Source organism: Pseudopodoces humilis, chromosome 1, assembly GCF_049639895.1.
Source record: "Pseudopodoces humilis isolate 2021_Gansu_Grassland_sample_001 chromosome 1, ASM4963989v1, whole genome shotgun sequence".
NCBI lineage: Eukaryota > Metazoa > Chordata > Aves > Passeriformes > Paridae > Pseudopodoces > Pseudopodoces humilis.
Genome location: NC_142200.1, coordinates 77,501 through 92,957, shown reverse-complemented (window position 1 = coordinate 92,957; position 15,457 = coordinate 77,501). Strand labels below are relative to the sequence as shown.

Here is a 15,457-nt window from a genome sequence, read left to right as displayed (position 1 = left end):
CCCAGTGCCCAGACCCTCCTGACCGCCCTCCCCAGCCCACCAGGGCCCCCAGGTGCCCCTCAGATTCTCCCAGCCCCTCCGGTTCCCAAGATCGCCGAGACCCCCAGGCTCCCTCCGGATTCCCCACACCCTCCCGGATCCCCCAGTCCCTGCTGCCCCCCAGCCTCCCGCGTGCCCCCCATCTGCCCCCAGCCCCACGCCCACCTCCAGCGTCTGCGCCCCGGGGTGCTCCTCCCGCAGCAGCCGCTCCCCCGAGGTCCGCAGCTCCTGGATCCGCCGCTCCCGCAGCTCCAGCTCCCGCATCAGCGCCTGGGGCGGGGGCAGAGCTCACAGGTGTGCACAGGTGGGGGGGGGTCAGTGCTCACAGGTGTGCACAGCCGGGGTGGGGTCAGTGCTCACAGGTGTGCACAGGTGGGGCGGGGTCAGAGCTCACAGGTGTGCACAGGTGGGGTGGGGGCAGAGCTCACAGGTGTGCACAGGTGGGGGGGGGTCAGAGCTCACAGGTGTGCACAGGTGGGGTGGGGGCAGAGCTCACAGGTGTGCACAGCCAGGGTGGGGACAGAGCTCACAGGTGTGCACAGGTGGGGCGGGGTCAGTGCTCACAGGTGTGCACAGCCAGGGTGGGGTCAGAGCTCACAGGTGTGCACAGCCGGGGTGGGGGCAGAGCTCACAGGTGTGCACAGCCGGGGCGGGGTCAGGGCTCACAGGTGTGCACAGCTGGGGCGGGGTCAGGGCTCACAGGTGTGCACAGCCGGGGTGAGGAAGGGTCAGGGCTCACAGGTGTGCACAGCCGGGGTGAGGAGGGGTCAGGGCTCACAGGTGTGCACAGCTGGGGCGGGGTCAGGGCTCACAGGTGTGCACAGCCGTGTGCGTGCCCATGTGTGGGGATGGCACACAGGTGTGTGTCCATGGCTGTGTGCACCTGGAGCAGCTGTTCTCCATGCCTGTGTGCCCACGTGCGTGGCCATGCCACGGCCATGCCCATCTCTGTGTCCATGTCCACACCCATCCCTGTGCCCGTGTCCATGCTCATTTCCATGTCCATCCCCGTGTCCATCCCCGTGTCCATCCCCGTGTCCATCCCGGTGTCCATCCCCGTGTCCACGTCCATCCCGGTGTCCATCCCCCTGTCCACCCCTGTGTCCATCCCCGTGTCCATCCCCGTGTCCATCCCCGTGTCCATCCCCCTGTCCATCCCGGTGTCCATCCCCGTGTCCATCCCCGTGTCCATCCCCGTGTCCATCCCCCTGTCCATCCCGGTGTCCATCCCTGTGTCCATCCCCGTGTCCATCCCCGTGTCCATCCCGGAGTCCATCCCCGTGTCCATGTCCATCCCCGTGTCCATCCCCCTGTCCATCCCCGTGTCCATCCCCCTGTCCATCCCCGTGTCCATCCCCGTGTCCATCCCCGTGTCCATCCCGGAGTCCATCCCTGTGTCCATCCCCGTGTCCATCCCCGTGTCCATCCCCGTGTCCATCCCCGTGTCCATGTCCATCCCCCTGTCCATCCCCGTGTCCATCCCCGTGTCCATCCCCGTGTCCATCCCCATGTCCATCCCGCTGTCCATCCCGCTGTCCATCCCAGTGTCCAGTGTCCATCCCCCTGTCCATCCCGCTGTCCATCCCCGTGTCCACCCCGGTGTCCATCCCCGTGTCCATCCCCGTGTCCATCCCCGTGTCCATCCCCGTGTCCACCCCCGTGTCCACCCCGGTGTCCCACCCGCTGTGCCCATACCGAGTAGCTCTCCTTCTTGGCAGCCATGGCGGGGTTGTTGTGGCTCCAGTCGAAGGCCACCTCCTCCTCCTCGCGCTCGCTCAGCCACAGCAGCTCTTTGGTGGCGCCGCTGACGAAGCCGTGGAGGCTCTCCAGGTGCCGCAGCCGTGACTTGGAGGAGTTCTGGGGAGGCACAGGGGGGTGGCAGCTGTGTCCTGGCCCTGCACGGCCACAGCCCGCACCCTCATCGCCACCGAGCTGCCCCTCCACACCCTCTGTCCCCCCTTATCCTGCCCCCCACAGCCCCCCGTGTCCTGCATCCTCCACACATCTCCCCTTCCTCCTCCTCCTCACTCCCCCCATCTCCTGCATCCTCCACACATCTCCCCTTCCTCCTCCTCCTCACTCCCCCCATCTCCTGCATCCTCCACACATCTCCCCTTCCTCCTCCTCCTCACTCCCCCCATCTCCTGCATCCTCCACACATCTCCCCTTCCTCCTCCTCCCCACCTCCCGTCCGTGTCCTTCATCCTCCACACATCTCCCCTTCCTCCTCCTGCAGCCCCCACTGCAGCCCCGCTGCAGGCCCACTGCAGCCCTCACTGCAGCCCTCACTGCAGCCCTCACTGCAGCCCTCACTGCAGCCCCACTGCAGCCTCACGGCAGCCCCGCTGCAGCCCCACTGCAGCCCCGCTGCAGCCCCATTGCAGACCCCACTGCAGCCCCGCTGCAGCCCTCACCAGCAGCTTGGCGTACTGCAGCTCCAGCTTGCCCAGGCACTCCCGGTAGGCGCCGCTGGGGCCGGGGGACAGCTGGCTCTGGGGGACACAGCGTCAGTGCCAGCCCCCGCCCCAGCCGCCCCCTGCCATGCGGGGAGGGGTCACACCAGGGGGGCAGGGGCTGCGGGGGCCCAGCGGGCACGGTGCCCCCCACCCTCCCTGGGCACCCCAGACCCCAGAGGGGGCTCCAGAGGGCTGTGGGGAGCGGGATGGGCGGCTCTCCCCAAACCAGCCCCCCCAGCAGGCTGTGCACAGCCCCAGGAGCAGAGGTGGCTGAGCCCGGGGGGCTTTGGGGACCCCCAGGAGCAGAGGTGGCTGAGCCCGGGGGGCTTTGGGGACCCCCAGGAGCAGAGGTGGGTGAGCCCAGGGGGCTTTGGGGACCCCCAGGAGCAGAGGTGGGTGAGCCTGGGGGGCTTTGGGGACCCCCAGGAGCAGAGGTGGGTGAGCCTGGGGGGCTTTGGGGACCCCCAGGAGCAGAGGTGGGTGAGCCCGGGGGTCCTTGGGGACCCCCAGGAGCAGAGGTGGGTGAGCCCGGGGGGCTTTGGGGACCCCCAGGAGCAGAAAGAGGGGCGGCCGCGGTGCTTCAGGGACCCTGAGGCACAGAAGAAAGCAGCCCCACAGGAAATGCTCAGGAGCAGGGGAGGGGACAGCACTGGGGGGGGACCCCTTGAAGCAGAGTGAGAACAGCCCCAGAGGACCCCCGGGACCCTGCAGGGTGTCACCTCGTCACCCCCAGGACCAGGGGGTCCCCAGCACCAGGGGTCTCACCTCATCGGCCCGTGCCCGCTCCACCTTGGCACGGAACTCCTCGATGGCGCGGTGCAGCCCGCGGTGGGCGCCCAGGTGGGTCTCCACGGTGGGCAGGTCCACGCCCCACTCGGCTGTGGCCACACGCCGCTGGTTCTCCTCCACCCAGGCCAGCAGCTCCTGCAGGTACCGCAGCGGGGCCTCGTCCGGCTCCGGCCGCCGCTGCGCCGATGTCACCGACACGGCTGTCACCGCCGGCACCGGCGCCCCTGACTTGAGCCGCAGGTTGTACTCGGTGCGGATGGACACCAGGCGCTCGTGCAGGTGGTACACGCTGCGGGGGGGAGGCGTCAGTGGGGGCTTGGGGACTTCAGGGACACAAGGAGCTTTGGGGTGTACAGGGGCTGCAGAGGGGTACAGTGAACAGGGGGGTTTGGGGACATGAGGAGCTTTGGGGTGTACAGGGGCTGCAATGGGGTACAGTGAACAGGGGGGGTTTGGGGACATGAGGAGCTTTGGGGACATGAGGAACTTTGGGGACATGAGGAGCTTTGGGGTGTACAGGGGCTGCAATGGGGTACAGTGAACAGGGGGGTTTGGGGACATGAGGAGATTTGGGGACATGAGGAGCTTTGGGGACATGAGGAGCTTTGGGGTGTACAGGGGTTGCAACGGGGTACAGTGAACAGAACAGGTTTGGGGACATGGGAGGCTTTGGGGACGTGGGAAGCTTTGGGGACATGGGAGGCTTTGGGGATGTGGGAGGCTTTGGGGACATGGGAGGCTTTGGGGACATGGGAGGCTTTGGGGACGTGGGAAGCTTTGGGGACGTGGGAGGCTTTGGGGACATGGGAGGCTTTGGGGTGTACAGGGGATGCAATGGGGTACAGCGAACAGGGCAGGTTTGGGGACACGGGAGCCTTTGGGGACATGAGGAGCTTTGGGGTGTACAGGGGTCACAGGGGGGTTCTGGGGGCTCAAGGGCCACCGAGAGTATGGGGGGCTTTGAGGAGAACAGGGGACATGCAGGGCACAGGGGGCACAGGAGGCTTTGCAGAGCTTTGGGGGCACAGGGGACATGGGGGACAGAGGACACGTGAAGGGCTTTGGGGGGCAATGGAGGGCTTTTAGGGGCACGGAAGGAAGGACAAGGAGGACAGGCAGGGCTCTGGGGGCACAGGGCCACGGGGACAGGCCGTGGGGACCCCCACAGCGCCCGTACCGACGGTACATCTGCTCGCCCTGCGGGTGCCGCCCGTCCTTGAGGCTCTGGACGTCGTTGAAGAGCAGCCGGATCATCGCGTCCGCCTTGTCCAGGTCCCGCTCCACCTCTGCCGCCTTCTGCGGCGCCTTCCCGGCCGCCAGCAGCCGCACGTCCTGCGCAGGAGGGACAGTGAGGCCACGGCCACGGTCCCAGCAGGCCCCGGTGGCACCGGCACTCACTGCCTGCAGCAGAGCGTCCGCCTGGTTCAGCTGCTCCTCACAGAGCCCCGACTCCATCTGCAGCTTGGTGACCACACGCTGCAGCCGCTCCAGCCTGCGGGGACACGCAGGGGGACGTGGTCAGCGCAGGGAGGGGACAGCTGTCCTGGCCATGCTCAGCATGGCTCCTGTCCCGTGCTGCAGCCTGTTCCCTGCCCTGCTCCTCATCCCAATCCCCCCCGTCCCCATCTTGCTCTTCCCGTCCTGGCCCTCACCCCACTTCCAACCTCAATCCCAATCCCCCACATCCCATCCCATTTCAGTCCCCATCCTGCCCCTCATCCCGTTCCCAATGCCTCCCACCCCATCCCAATCCCGATCCCACTCCCCGTCCCACCCCCGTGTCCCCTCTCCCCGATCCTCTCCCACCCCCGTGTCCCCTGTCCCCGATCCTGTCCCACCCCCGTGTCCCCTGTCCCCGATCCTGTCCCACCCCCGTGTCCCCTGTCCCCGATCCTGTCCCACCCCCGTGTCCCCTGTCCCCGATCCTGTCCCACCCCCGTGTCCCCTGTCCCCGATCCTGTCCCACCCCCGTGTCCCCTGTCCCCTGTCCCAGCCCTGTCCTGCCGTGCCGCGCTCCCGGCCGGCGGCCGCAGAGGTTTCCCAGCAGGATCGGTGACTCACAGCGCTGTGGTTCCCCCTCGGGGGGGCCGGGACACCCCACCCCGGCCCAGCCCCGCGGTTTGGCAGCGGGAGGGGGGTGTGGGTGCCAGCTCAGCCCTGCCCGCCCCCCCGGCCCCCCCCAACTCGCCTCTCGAATTCTGCCCGCAGCAGCTTCTCCCGCTCCAGCACGGCGACGTGCAGCCGCCCCCACTCCTTCTCCACGTCCAGGGGGTGGTACCCGGGGGGCACCTTCAGCTGCCCCGACTGCACCGCGCCCTGCACACCCCAAATGTCACACCCTGCCTCAAGGGGTGTGCCGGGCACTGCCGCGGGACCCCCGGCACCCGGGGACCATCATCCTCCTGGGACCCACCCAGAGCCCCTCAAGACCCCTGGCATCCCACAGCCCCCAGGATCATCCACCATCCTCCTGGGACCCACCCAGAGCCCCCCAAGACCCCTGGCATCCCACAGCCCCCAGGATCATCCACCATCCTCCTGGGACCCACCCAGAGCCCCCCGAAGCCCCCCAGCCCCGCAGGACTATCATCCCTTTGGGACACATCCCCAGTTTCTCGAGCCCCCTGGCTGCTCAGGCCCCCCACCCCTCGGGATCCCAAACACCCCGGACCCTCATCCCTCAGGAGCCCAGCTCCACGCCCCAGCCCTTGGTACCTCCAGCGCCTGGAAGATGGCTTTGGAGCGGTTCTTGTCGGCCTCCCGAGCCGGCAGCTCCGTCTCCTTGAACTTGAGGAACTGGCGCCAGAGGATCTGCCCGGGGGGGGGCACAGCTGAGCGGGGACCCCCAGCCGCTGCTGCCCCCTCCCCACGTATCCGCCCTCCCCCGCCCAGTTTTCCATGTGTGCAGGGCCGGGGGAAGGAAGCGGCCGCGCTGGACTTTGCCAGCGGTGACTCACGGCACGGCCAGGGAGGATGAGTCAGAGGGGCCCCCCCACGGGGCACCCGGCTCCGTCACGGCTCTGAGCCCCCAAACCCCGCAGACCCCACGTTGGCACCGGCGGGGGCTCGGTGCCACAGCCGCAGCCGGGTCTCACGGTGACCCACGGAGCGGCACGGCTGGCCCTGGGCTGCCGTGGGGGCTGCCACGCTGGGCATGAGACACCCACGGTGGGGCCATTGGCTGGCTGGCACCCCTCGCTTGGGCATGAGACACCCACAGGGTGGCCACAGGCTGGCTGGCACCCCTCGCTGGGCATGAGACACCCACGGTGGGGCCACTGGCTGGCTGGCACCCCTCACTGGGCATGAGACACCCACAGGGTGGCCACAGGCCGACTGGCACCCCTCACTGGGCATGAGCCACCCCTCACTGGGCATGAGCCACCCTCACTGGGCATGAGCCACCCACGGTGGGGCTGGCTGGGACTCTGCCCCACGCTGCCCCAGCTACCAGCGGCTCCCGAGGTTGGTCATCCCTGTGGCAGCACCGTGCCTGTCCCTGTGCCCGTGCCAGGCCAGCAGCACTGCTCCTGTCCTCACCCCAGGCCCAGGGGTGAGATTGAGGTGAGACCCCCAGGTGCCGGCGGCCTCACCTCGATCTCCTCGTAGCTGGCAGGGAGGCGACGCTCCTCGAAGAGCGCCGAGTGCTGCCGGCTCCACTGCAGCAGCCCCGTCACCACCTCGTAGTACTCCTGCCAGCGCAGCTGCAGCTCCTGGGGAGGGGACACGTGTGGGGCTGGGGGTGGCACCGCGGGGCCACAGCAGCAGTGGTGACCCCCGGCGCCCCAACTCACGTTGGCCTTGACGCCGTCCTGCACCTCGGGCACGCGCGGCATGGCGTCGTACAGGGAGGACACGTAGGTGATGATGGACTTCTCGTCCGGCTGCGCCACGTCCACGTCTGCGGGGAGGGAGCGGGGTCAGCTGGGGGACCCCGCGGTGGGGAGGGGTCCGCAGAGGGACCCCACGGTTGACCCCAGCCCGCACCTTCGGGGTCCAGCAGCCGCGTCACCCCCAGGTCCCGCTCGGCCACGGTGAAGGCCTGGTCCAGGTTCTCCAGGTTGCTCTGGCGGTACACCCGGCTCATGTCGATCAGCATTGGCCTGTGGGCAGGGGGTCAGGAGGGGTCAGCGGGGCTGTGGGGACCCCAAAACCCCGAGGAGAGCAGGTTCCCCCACTTCCTGGGGCCGCCATGGCTGCCTCCTCTGCCTGTACTCCTGCCCGGCCACCCCACAGCCCCACACCAGGGGAGACCCCCACAGCCAGCACAGGGACAGGAGGAGCTGGGGGTGCACAGTCCCCAGTGGGAACCCTGACACAGCCAGAGCCCCCATGTCCTGTGAACTGGGCACCCCAACCCTGCATGGGGCTGACACCCCAATCCCCTGTGGGGCTGACACCCCAATCCCCTGTGGGGCTGACACCCTGTGGGGCTGACACCCCAAACCCCTGTGGGGCTGACACCCCAATCCCCTGTGGGGCTGACACCCCAATCCCCTGTGGGGCTGACACCCCAATCCCCTGTGGGGCTGACACCCTGTGGGGCTGACACCCCAATCCCCTGTGGGGCTGACACCCCAATCCCCTGTGGGGCTGACACCCTGTGGGGCTGACACCCCAATCCCCTGTGGGGCTGACACCCTGTGGGGCTGACACCCCAATCCCCTGTGGGGCTGACACCCTGTGGGGCTGACACCCCAAACCCCTGTGGGGCTGACACCCCAATCCCTTGTGGGGCTGACACCCCAATCCCCTGTGGGGCTGACACCCCAAACCCCTGTGGGGCTGACACCCCAATCCCCTGTGGGGCTGACACCCCAATCCCTTGTGGGGCTGACACCCCAATCCTCTGTGGGGCTGACACCCCAAACCCCTGTGGGGCTGACACCCCAATCCCCTGTGGGGCTGACACCCCAATCCTCTGTGGGGCTGACACCCCAAACCCCTGTGGGGCTGACACCCCAATCCCCTGTGGGGCTGACACCTTGGGACCCCTTGGAGCTCCATGGTGGGACCATGCGTGCCTCAGCGTGGCAGCACCTCGGAGCAGAGCACGGCGCGGCTGTGACATCTCCCCCCATCTGGCACCCGCCTGCGCATATTTGCTCTCCCCAAAAGCACGCGGCAGTCCCAGCAGGACCCGTGGGGACCTGCCTGCCACCGCCCCGGCACGCCAGCGGCGGGCACGGCTCTGCCGGCACGGCCGATGGGCCGGGACTCGTCAGGAGCACGAGGGGATCGGCACAGCCACCCCGGTGAGCAGGATCAGCACGGCTGCCCCGGTGAGCGGGGATGGGCACGGCTGCCCCGGTGAGCGGGGATGGGCACGGCTGCCCCGGTGAGCGGGGATTGGCACGGCTGCCCCGGTGAGCGGGGATTGGCACGGCTGCCCCGGTGAGCGGGGATGGGCACGGCCGCCCCGGTGAGCACACGGCAGCCCCGGTGAGCGGGGATCGGCACAGCCACCCCGGTGAGCAGGACTGGCACAGCAGCCCCGGTGAGCGGGGATCAGCATGGCAGCCCCGGTGAGCAGGACTGGCACAGCAGCCCCGGTGAGCAGGACTGGCACAGCAGCCCCGGAGAGCACACGGTATCCCCGGTGAGCACACGGCTGCCCACGGACACACGGCACCACCACCACGGCACCCACCTGTGCCGGTGAATGATGGCATTGAAGAGGCGCCCGTCCCGCCAGCTGGTGGTGAAGTTGTCACAGCGGAGGCCCTGGTAATCCTCCACCATCCGCTGTGACCAGAGCAGCAGCTTCTCCTTGGCTGTCATGTCCTCCGACTGCCCCGTCACCTGGATGTCTGAGATCTGCCAGGACACGGCCGTTACTCTGGAAACCGGCACTGGCACAGCGACCCTCGCTGCGCGGCAGTGACACCGCTCCTGCCCCACTGGAGGGGACCGGACCGGCCCGGCCCGGGGACACCCCCAGCCCCACGGAACCCTGGCCCCTGGGTACCTCCGCCCAGTCCCCACCCCGCCGGGCTCACCTGGAAGTGGAGGATGATGGTCCAGATGAGCCCCAGCGTCAGCTTGGGGTTGCCGTCGGCGATGTCATCGTTGCGGATGTTCACCAGCTTCACCTGCAGCACAGGACGCGCGCGGCTCAGGGCTGGGGGAGCGCGGCACAGCCCAGGGCTCGTGGCACGCCGGGGCTCCCACCCCATCCATCCTCACCTGCCGGTGCTTCAGGTAGTTGAGGGCAATCTGGACATTCTGCAGCTTGTGGAAGCGCATCCGGCCCTTCTCCCGGGGCTGGGGGAGAGGAGGGCGGTGAGCGCGGGCCCTGCCGCGTCCGGCCACCGCAGCCCCCCCCCGCACGGCCCGGCCGCGATGCCACCGCACCGTGCTGTCACCCCGGCTCTGCCCGGCCCCTCCCAGCACATGCCGATGGCACCCGCCCTCGCACTTTGTCCCTGCAGGGGTGGGGACGCTCCCCGCGCTCCCCCCGCCGGCACAGGCTGTTCCCACGCCGCACCCGACACCGGGACCGTCCCGAGGGGAGCCGAGGGTGGGCACGGCAGCCGCTGCCCGGCAGGACCGGGACCGGCCCCGGTGCCAGTGCACCACGTGTGGCCACCGTGTCCCTCGCCATGCAGGTCCCCAGCACGCTCCGTGTCCCCTCAGCAGGACCAGGAATTGCCAAGCTGGGTGAGTCCCCCAAACTTGTGGGTCCCGGCCGGGGTCCCCTGGGTCCTGCCCAGACCCCCACACGTTCCTGCCCCACGGCAATGCCCACATTCCACCAGCTGAGCCCAGATTTGGCTGCCAGGAGAGCTGGGGACTCCATGAATCCCTTGTGTCGCTCAGCAACAGACCAGGGCCACTCCTGTCCCACAGAAAGGGGCCAGCATGGACCCGCAGCCGCTCGGGGCCAGGGCCAGCCCTATTGTGAGACCCAGGGAGTTGGTGGCCACGTGCCACCCCTTGCCAGCCACCCCGCAGAGCCGGCAGCACATCCTGCTGTGTTGCCGGGAGCCACAGTCCAGCTCCAGCCTGCCAAGGCCCAGCACGGTGGGATCGCTCCCAGCGATGCTGCTCGTGGAAGGAGACTCCTCTCTTGCTGCTGCCACTGAGCCCCGGCCCAGGGAAACCCACCCCCACAGCTCTCGGCATCAGGGGGCACCAGGACAGGCAGAGCATGCAGCCAGGGCACCGGGATGGCACTGGGACGGGCATGGCACATGGCACATGGCACACGGCACAGGGCTCATGGCACATGGCACATGGCTCATGGCACACGGCACATGGCACATGGCACATGGCACAGGGCTCATGGCACATGGCACATGGCACATGGCACAGGGCTCATGGCACATGGCACATGGCACATGGCACATGGCACATGGCACACGGCACAGGGCTCATGGCACATGGCACATGGCACACGGCACAGGGCTCATGGCACATGGCACATGGCACATGGCACATGGCACACGGCACAGGGCTCATGGCACATGGCACATGGCACATGGCTCATGGCACATGGCACACGGCACACGGCACAGGGCTCATGGCACATGGCACATGGCACACGGCACATGGCACACGGCACAGGGCTCATGGCACATGGCACATGGCACATGGCACATGGCACACGGCACACGGCACAGGGCTCATGGCACATGGCACATGGCACACGGCACATGGCACACGGCACAGGGCTCATGGCACATGGCACATGGCACATGGCACATGGCACATGGCACACGGCACAGGGCTCATGGCACATGGCACATGGCACATGGCACATGGCACACGGCACAGGGCTCATGGCACATGGCACATGGCACATGGCACATGGCACATGGCACACGGCACAGGGCTCATGGCACATGGCACATGGCACATGGCACATGGCACACGGCACACGGCACAGGGCTCATGGCACATGGCACATGGCACAGGGCTCATGGCACACGGCACAGGGCTCATGGCACATGGCACATGGCACAGGGCTCATGGCACATGGCACATGGCACACGGCACAGGGCTCATGGCACAGGGCTCATGGCACATGGCACATGGCACATGGCACAAGGTACAGGGCTCATGGCACATGGCACATGGCACATGGCACAGGGCTCATGGCACATGGCTCATGGCACATGGCACATGGCACATGGCACACGGCACAGGGCTCATGGCACAGGGCTCATGGATGGCACACGGCACATGGATGGCACAGGGCTCATGGATGGCACACGGCACATGGCACACGGCATGCAGACAGTCCTGGGACATGCTCGGCACCGCTCCGTGCCGGTGCCACAGCGCCGGTCGCCGTGCGGGGCCATGCCAAGAGCTGACGGCAGAACCACTCACCAACCGCAAGGTCCGCAGGACGTCGCGCTCCCGGGGCTGCCCGGCCGAGCCGAGCGGAGAGGAGCAGAGAGAGGAAGGAGGAGGAGGAGGCAAAGGCGGCGGTGGGCCGGGGGCCGGCGCCAGGAAGCAGAGAGGGCACCAAAGCAAAGAGAGGTTAGAGGCGGGGGCGGGGGGCGCGGGCACTCCGGGGTCACCGGGACAGACCGACGGCCAAGCAGGAAGAGAGGGAACAGAGGCAGGCAGCGGGGGCGAGGATGAGGACGAGGAAGGCCGGCGGAGAGGAGCCGGCGCGTGGCGGGGAGCGGGGCACAGGGCGGCGCGGCACCTACCAGCGTGTCACCCGACAGCACCTCCAGCAGCGAGATGAGGTTGTGCCCGTCCCGCAGGTCCTCGTACAGGTCGTTGACGTGGCGCTGCGCCTGTGGGGACAGCGACGGCGTCAGCGGGGCCGGGGACAGCCGGGCACGGGCGCTCACACACAGCTCCACAGTGTCCCCGGTGCCACGGCCCCCACAAACACACACGGCAGCTCCCCCTGTGCCAGGACGGCTCCAGCATCGCTCTGGCATGCACAGAGACCCGCCGGGAAGGGGTCAGAGCCCCCCACCCACCACGGAGGGGTCAGACCCCCCGCCCAGCACAGCGGCAGCCGCAGGGGTCCATCCCCGGGCAGGGGAAGGGGGTGTGCAGGGAGGAAGAGCGCAGTGGGACAGAGAGAGAGGAAGGACCTACCTCTGGTCGCCAGTGCTGCGCAGGGCAGAGAGAAGAGAGCGGTTAGGAGAGAGCAGAGAGGGGACCCAGCATGGGCAGAGTGTGGTGGCACCACGATGGCACTGCGGGGTCAGGGACATGTGGAGACACATTGTGGGGGCTGGGCCGTGTCCCAGCGTGTGCCAGGGGCCAAGGTGGGGCTCTGCCTGTGGCAGCGGGTGCCAGGGAATGGGGACTGGCAGGAGTGGGACGGGACTGGGGGCCTCAAGGCACAGGACACATCCCCAGGTGCCAGGGACACCATTCCCATGGCACAGGTGGGAGGGCAGCAGGAGGGCAGATCCCGCCTGGAGGGCAGACCCCCACCACGGAGGCAGCTGAGAGGCCTCGACCAGAGTGTGGCGGCAGTGCTGGCACCGGGGACCCTCCAGTGCCACGTCCTTGGCTGTTCCAGCACACAGGGCTGAGGCTGGCGGTGATCTGGGGCCTGGGACTGCTGGGGACTGCTGGGGCTGCGGTGCCCACTGGCCACTGGGTGCCCAGGGACTGCTGGAGACTGCTGGGGACTCCTGGGGCAGCAGTGCCCACTGGCCAGTGGGTGCCCAGGGACTGCTGGGGTAGCAGTGCCCGCTGGACTGGGAGTGCCCAGGGACTGCTGGGGACTGCTGGGGACTGCTGGGGACTGCTGGGGCAGCGGTGCCCGCTGGACCGGCGGTGCCTGTACCTTGATAAGGTGCTTGTTGACCCATTTGGTGAAGGTTTTCTTCTGGACACGATCTCGCTCATCTGCAAGAGAGGAGAAGGACAGGTGAGCCAGCGGCACCAGGATGGTGGCACGGCAGAAACCAGGCCCCGCCGGTGGCACCGCAGGGCACGGCTGGCGCAGGAAATGATGAGCCAACCGCTCTGGGGAAGCACGGTGAGTCACGGGGTGTGGGGAAAGGAAACAGCTAACGGGGATCGGCCCCTGCGTGCCAGCACCCACCAGCACCCAGCAGCGCCTCAACACCGAGCACCCAGATTAGATCAGTTGGCCAGAGCACGGTGCTAATAACACCAAGGTTGAAGGTTCAACCCCGGTATGGACAAATTAAGAGTTGGACTTGGTGATCCTTGTGGAATTCCTTTCAGCTCAGAATATCCTCTGTGACGCCTCAGAGCAGGAGGTGCCCACCTGAGCCCTCCGGCAGTGCCGTGAGGAGCCCCAGCAGTGCCCTGGGCTCAGTGGGCGCTGGCTGAGAGGGGTGGCCATGGCACACACAGGCCATGGGGTGTTTGTCCCGGCACCACCCCGGCACAGTGCCAGCCCCGCAGGCAGGGCCCTGGTGGGACACGTACGGGATCGAGATGAGCCCACGCACCGTCTGCACTGCCAGCGCCGTGGGACACCCCAGGACACCCCCGGGACACCCCCGGGACACCCTTCTCTGCGGGCACAGGGCCAAGCAGGGCTGCAGTGAGTCACGGCGCTCCCTGCCCGCTGCCCTGTCATTAGGGGATGGCATGGGAACGATGACACATCGGGATGGGAACCCGGGATCCCACAGGACCCACCCGCCACGGCACCCGCTACCAGCACCCACTGCCCGCACCCCGCCAACCCCCGGCGCCCTGTGCCCCACTGCCAGCACCCGTTCTGCCGTCCCCCCGGTCCCCAGAGCCACCGCCAGTGCCCAAGAGGGCTCGGAGGCCAGAAGCGACACCGCACACGCGTGGGGCGATGCCTCCGGTGCCGCGGCAGCCACAGGGCCCCCCCTGCCCTCGCCGTGGCGAGCCGGGCGCTGCGTGCTGGGTCTTGCCCTGGCGGAGCGTGCCGGGATCTGCCCACGCGGCACCCAGAGCCCACAGCCGAGGCTCCCCGGGGACGCAGCCCCATCCGCCCCGCGGTCCACGGCCGCTCAGCCGGGCCGGGCCGGGCCGGGAGGAAGGAAGGAAGGAAAGGAGGAAGGGAGGGAGGAAGGAAATGTGGGGCACCGAGCGGGGGGCATCCACACCGGACCCCGGCAGCCGCGCCCACGGCTCTGACACCCCCGGGGTCCCCAGCGCGGCGCCCGCCCCGCGGGGCAGGCACAAGGACCGGAGCGGCCGGGGCTGCCGGGCAAGGGCGTGGCAGGGAACCACCGCGGGCACGGGGGATGGACCTGGGCGGCGGCGAGGGGTCTGCTGCCGTCCGCCCCAGCACGGGGGTCTGCTGCCGTCCGCCCCAGCACGGGGGTCTGCCCCACAGCCCGCCCCAGCACGGGGGTCTGCCCCACAGCCCGCCCCAGCACGGGGGTCTGCCCCACAGCCCGCCCCAGCACGGGGGTCTGCCCCACAGCCCGCCCCAGCACGGGGGTCTGCCCCACAGCCCGTCCCAGCACGGGGGTCTGCCCCACAGCCCGGCCCGAGAAATCTCCCCGGCGTGGGGGTCGGAGCCCCAGCCCGCCCTGGCTACACCAAGCTGGGGACACCGCCCCGGCATGGGGCTGTGCCCCAGGCACTCCGCTCTGCTGCGGGGGGCTGCCCCACGGCCTGCCCTGGGGGACACCGAGTCAGCACGGGGGTGTCCCCCGGGGACCCCGCCCCGGTGTGGGGGTCTGCCCCGCGGCCTGCCCTGGGGACACCGCCCCGGGTGGGGGATGCAGTGGTGGGGCGGCCCCTCCAGGCCGCCCGGGCCGTACCTTTGCGGCCCTCGGCCGCCCGCAGCACGGCCAGGTACAGGTTGTCCTCGGAGCCCGTTCGGGCCGGAGCCTCGTCCGAGCTGCGCCGCGGCCGGGACATGCTGAGCCCGACACCGCCGCTCTCCCTTCCCGCTCCGCCGCCGGTCCCGCCGCGAGTGGGGCGGCCCGGGGAGGAGACGGGGCTCTCTCCCCCCGCCCCACGCCCCACGCCCCACGCCCCGACCCTGCCCACAGGAAACTCCCGAGCTTTAACCCTTCCCTCCCTGCGCCTGCAGGCGGCATGGGACACGGAGGCACGGACCAGCCGTGGGGCACTCCACGAGGAGCCGGCACCCCCGGTCCCACACGCGGGGACCCCCGCATCTGCAAGCGCGGGGAGCGGGACCCTCGTTCCTGAAGATCGGGGTGCTCAGAAACCCCTCACCCCTCACCCGGGGCGGCCAGACCCCGCCCCACACCTCGGGGCCT

The 15,457-nt window shown here is 69.1% G+C and overlaps 1 protein-coding gene across 19 annotated transcripts in view; it reads right to left on the bottom strand.

Annotated features, from left to right (window-relative positions):
• PLEC (plectin) overlaps positions 1-15,457 on the bottom strand; it is a 59,710-nt gene that overhangs the window by 19,983 nt on the left and 24,270 nt on the right. For 7 of the 19 annotated variants that reach the window (XM_088058469.1, XM_088058898.1, XM_088058354.1 and 4 more), the window contains exons 2-16: positions 13,054-13,115; positions 11,948-12,037; positions 9,471-9,548; positions 9,284-9,376; positions 8,935-9,101; positions 7,272-7,387; positions 7,079-7,185; positions 6,878-6,997; positions 6,000-6,095; positions 5,473-5,600; positions 4,462-4,776; positions 3,261-3,573; positions 2,454-2,531; positions 1,735-1,896; positions 205-309 (exon numbers count right to left, since the gene is read on the bottom strand). In XM_088058469.1, coding sequence (XP_087914595.1) covers positions 205-309; positions 1,735-1,896; positions 2,454-2,531; positions 3,261-3,573; positions 4,462-4,776; positions 5,473-5,600; positions 6,000-6,095; positions 6,878-6,997; positions 7,079-7,185; positions 7,272-7,387; positions 8,935-9,101; positions 9,284-9,376; positions 9,471-9,548; positions 11,948-12,037; positions 13,054-13,115 — 2,030 coding nt within the window. Of the gene's footprint in view, positions 1-204; positions 310-1,734; positions 1,897-2,453; positions 2,532-3,260; positions 3,574-4,461; positions 4,777-5,472; positions 5,601-5,999; positions 6,096-6,877; positions 6,998-7,078; positions 7,186-7,271; positions 7,388-8,934; positions 9,102-9,283; positions 9,377-9,470; positions 9,549-11,618; positions 11,655-11,947; positions 12,038-12,350; positions 12,366-13,053; positions 13,116-14,989; positions 15,127-15,457 lie in introns of those variants that run through there. The other 12 variants (XM_088058512.1, XM_088058979.1, XM_088059189.1 and 9 more) reach the window with 6 other exon arrangements.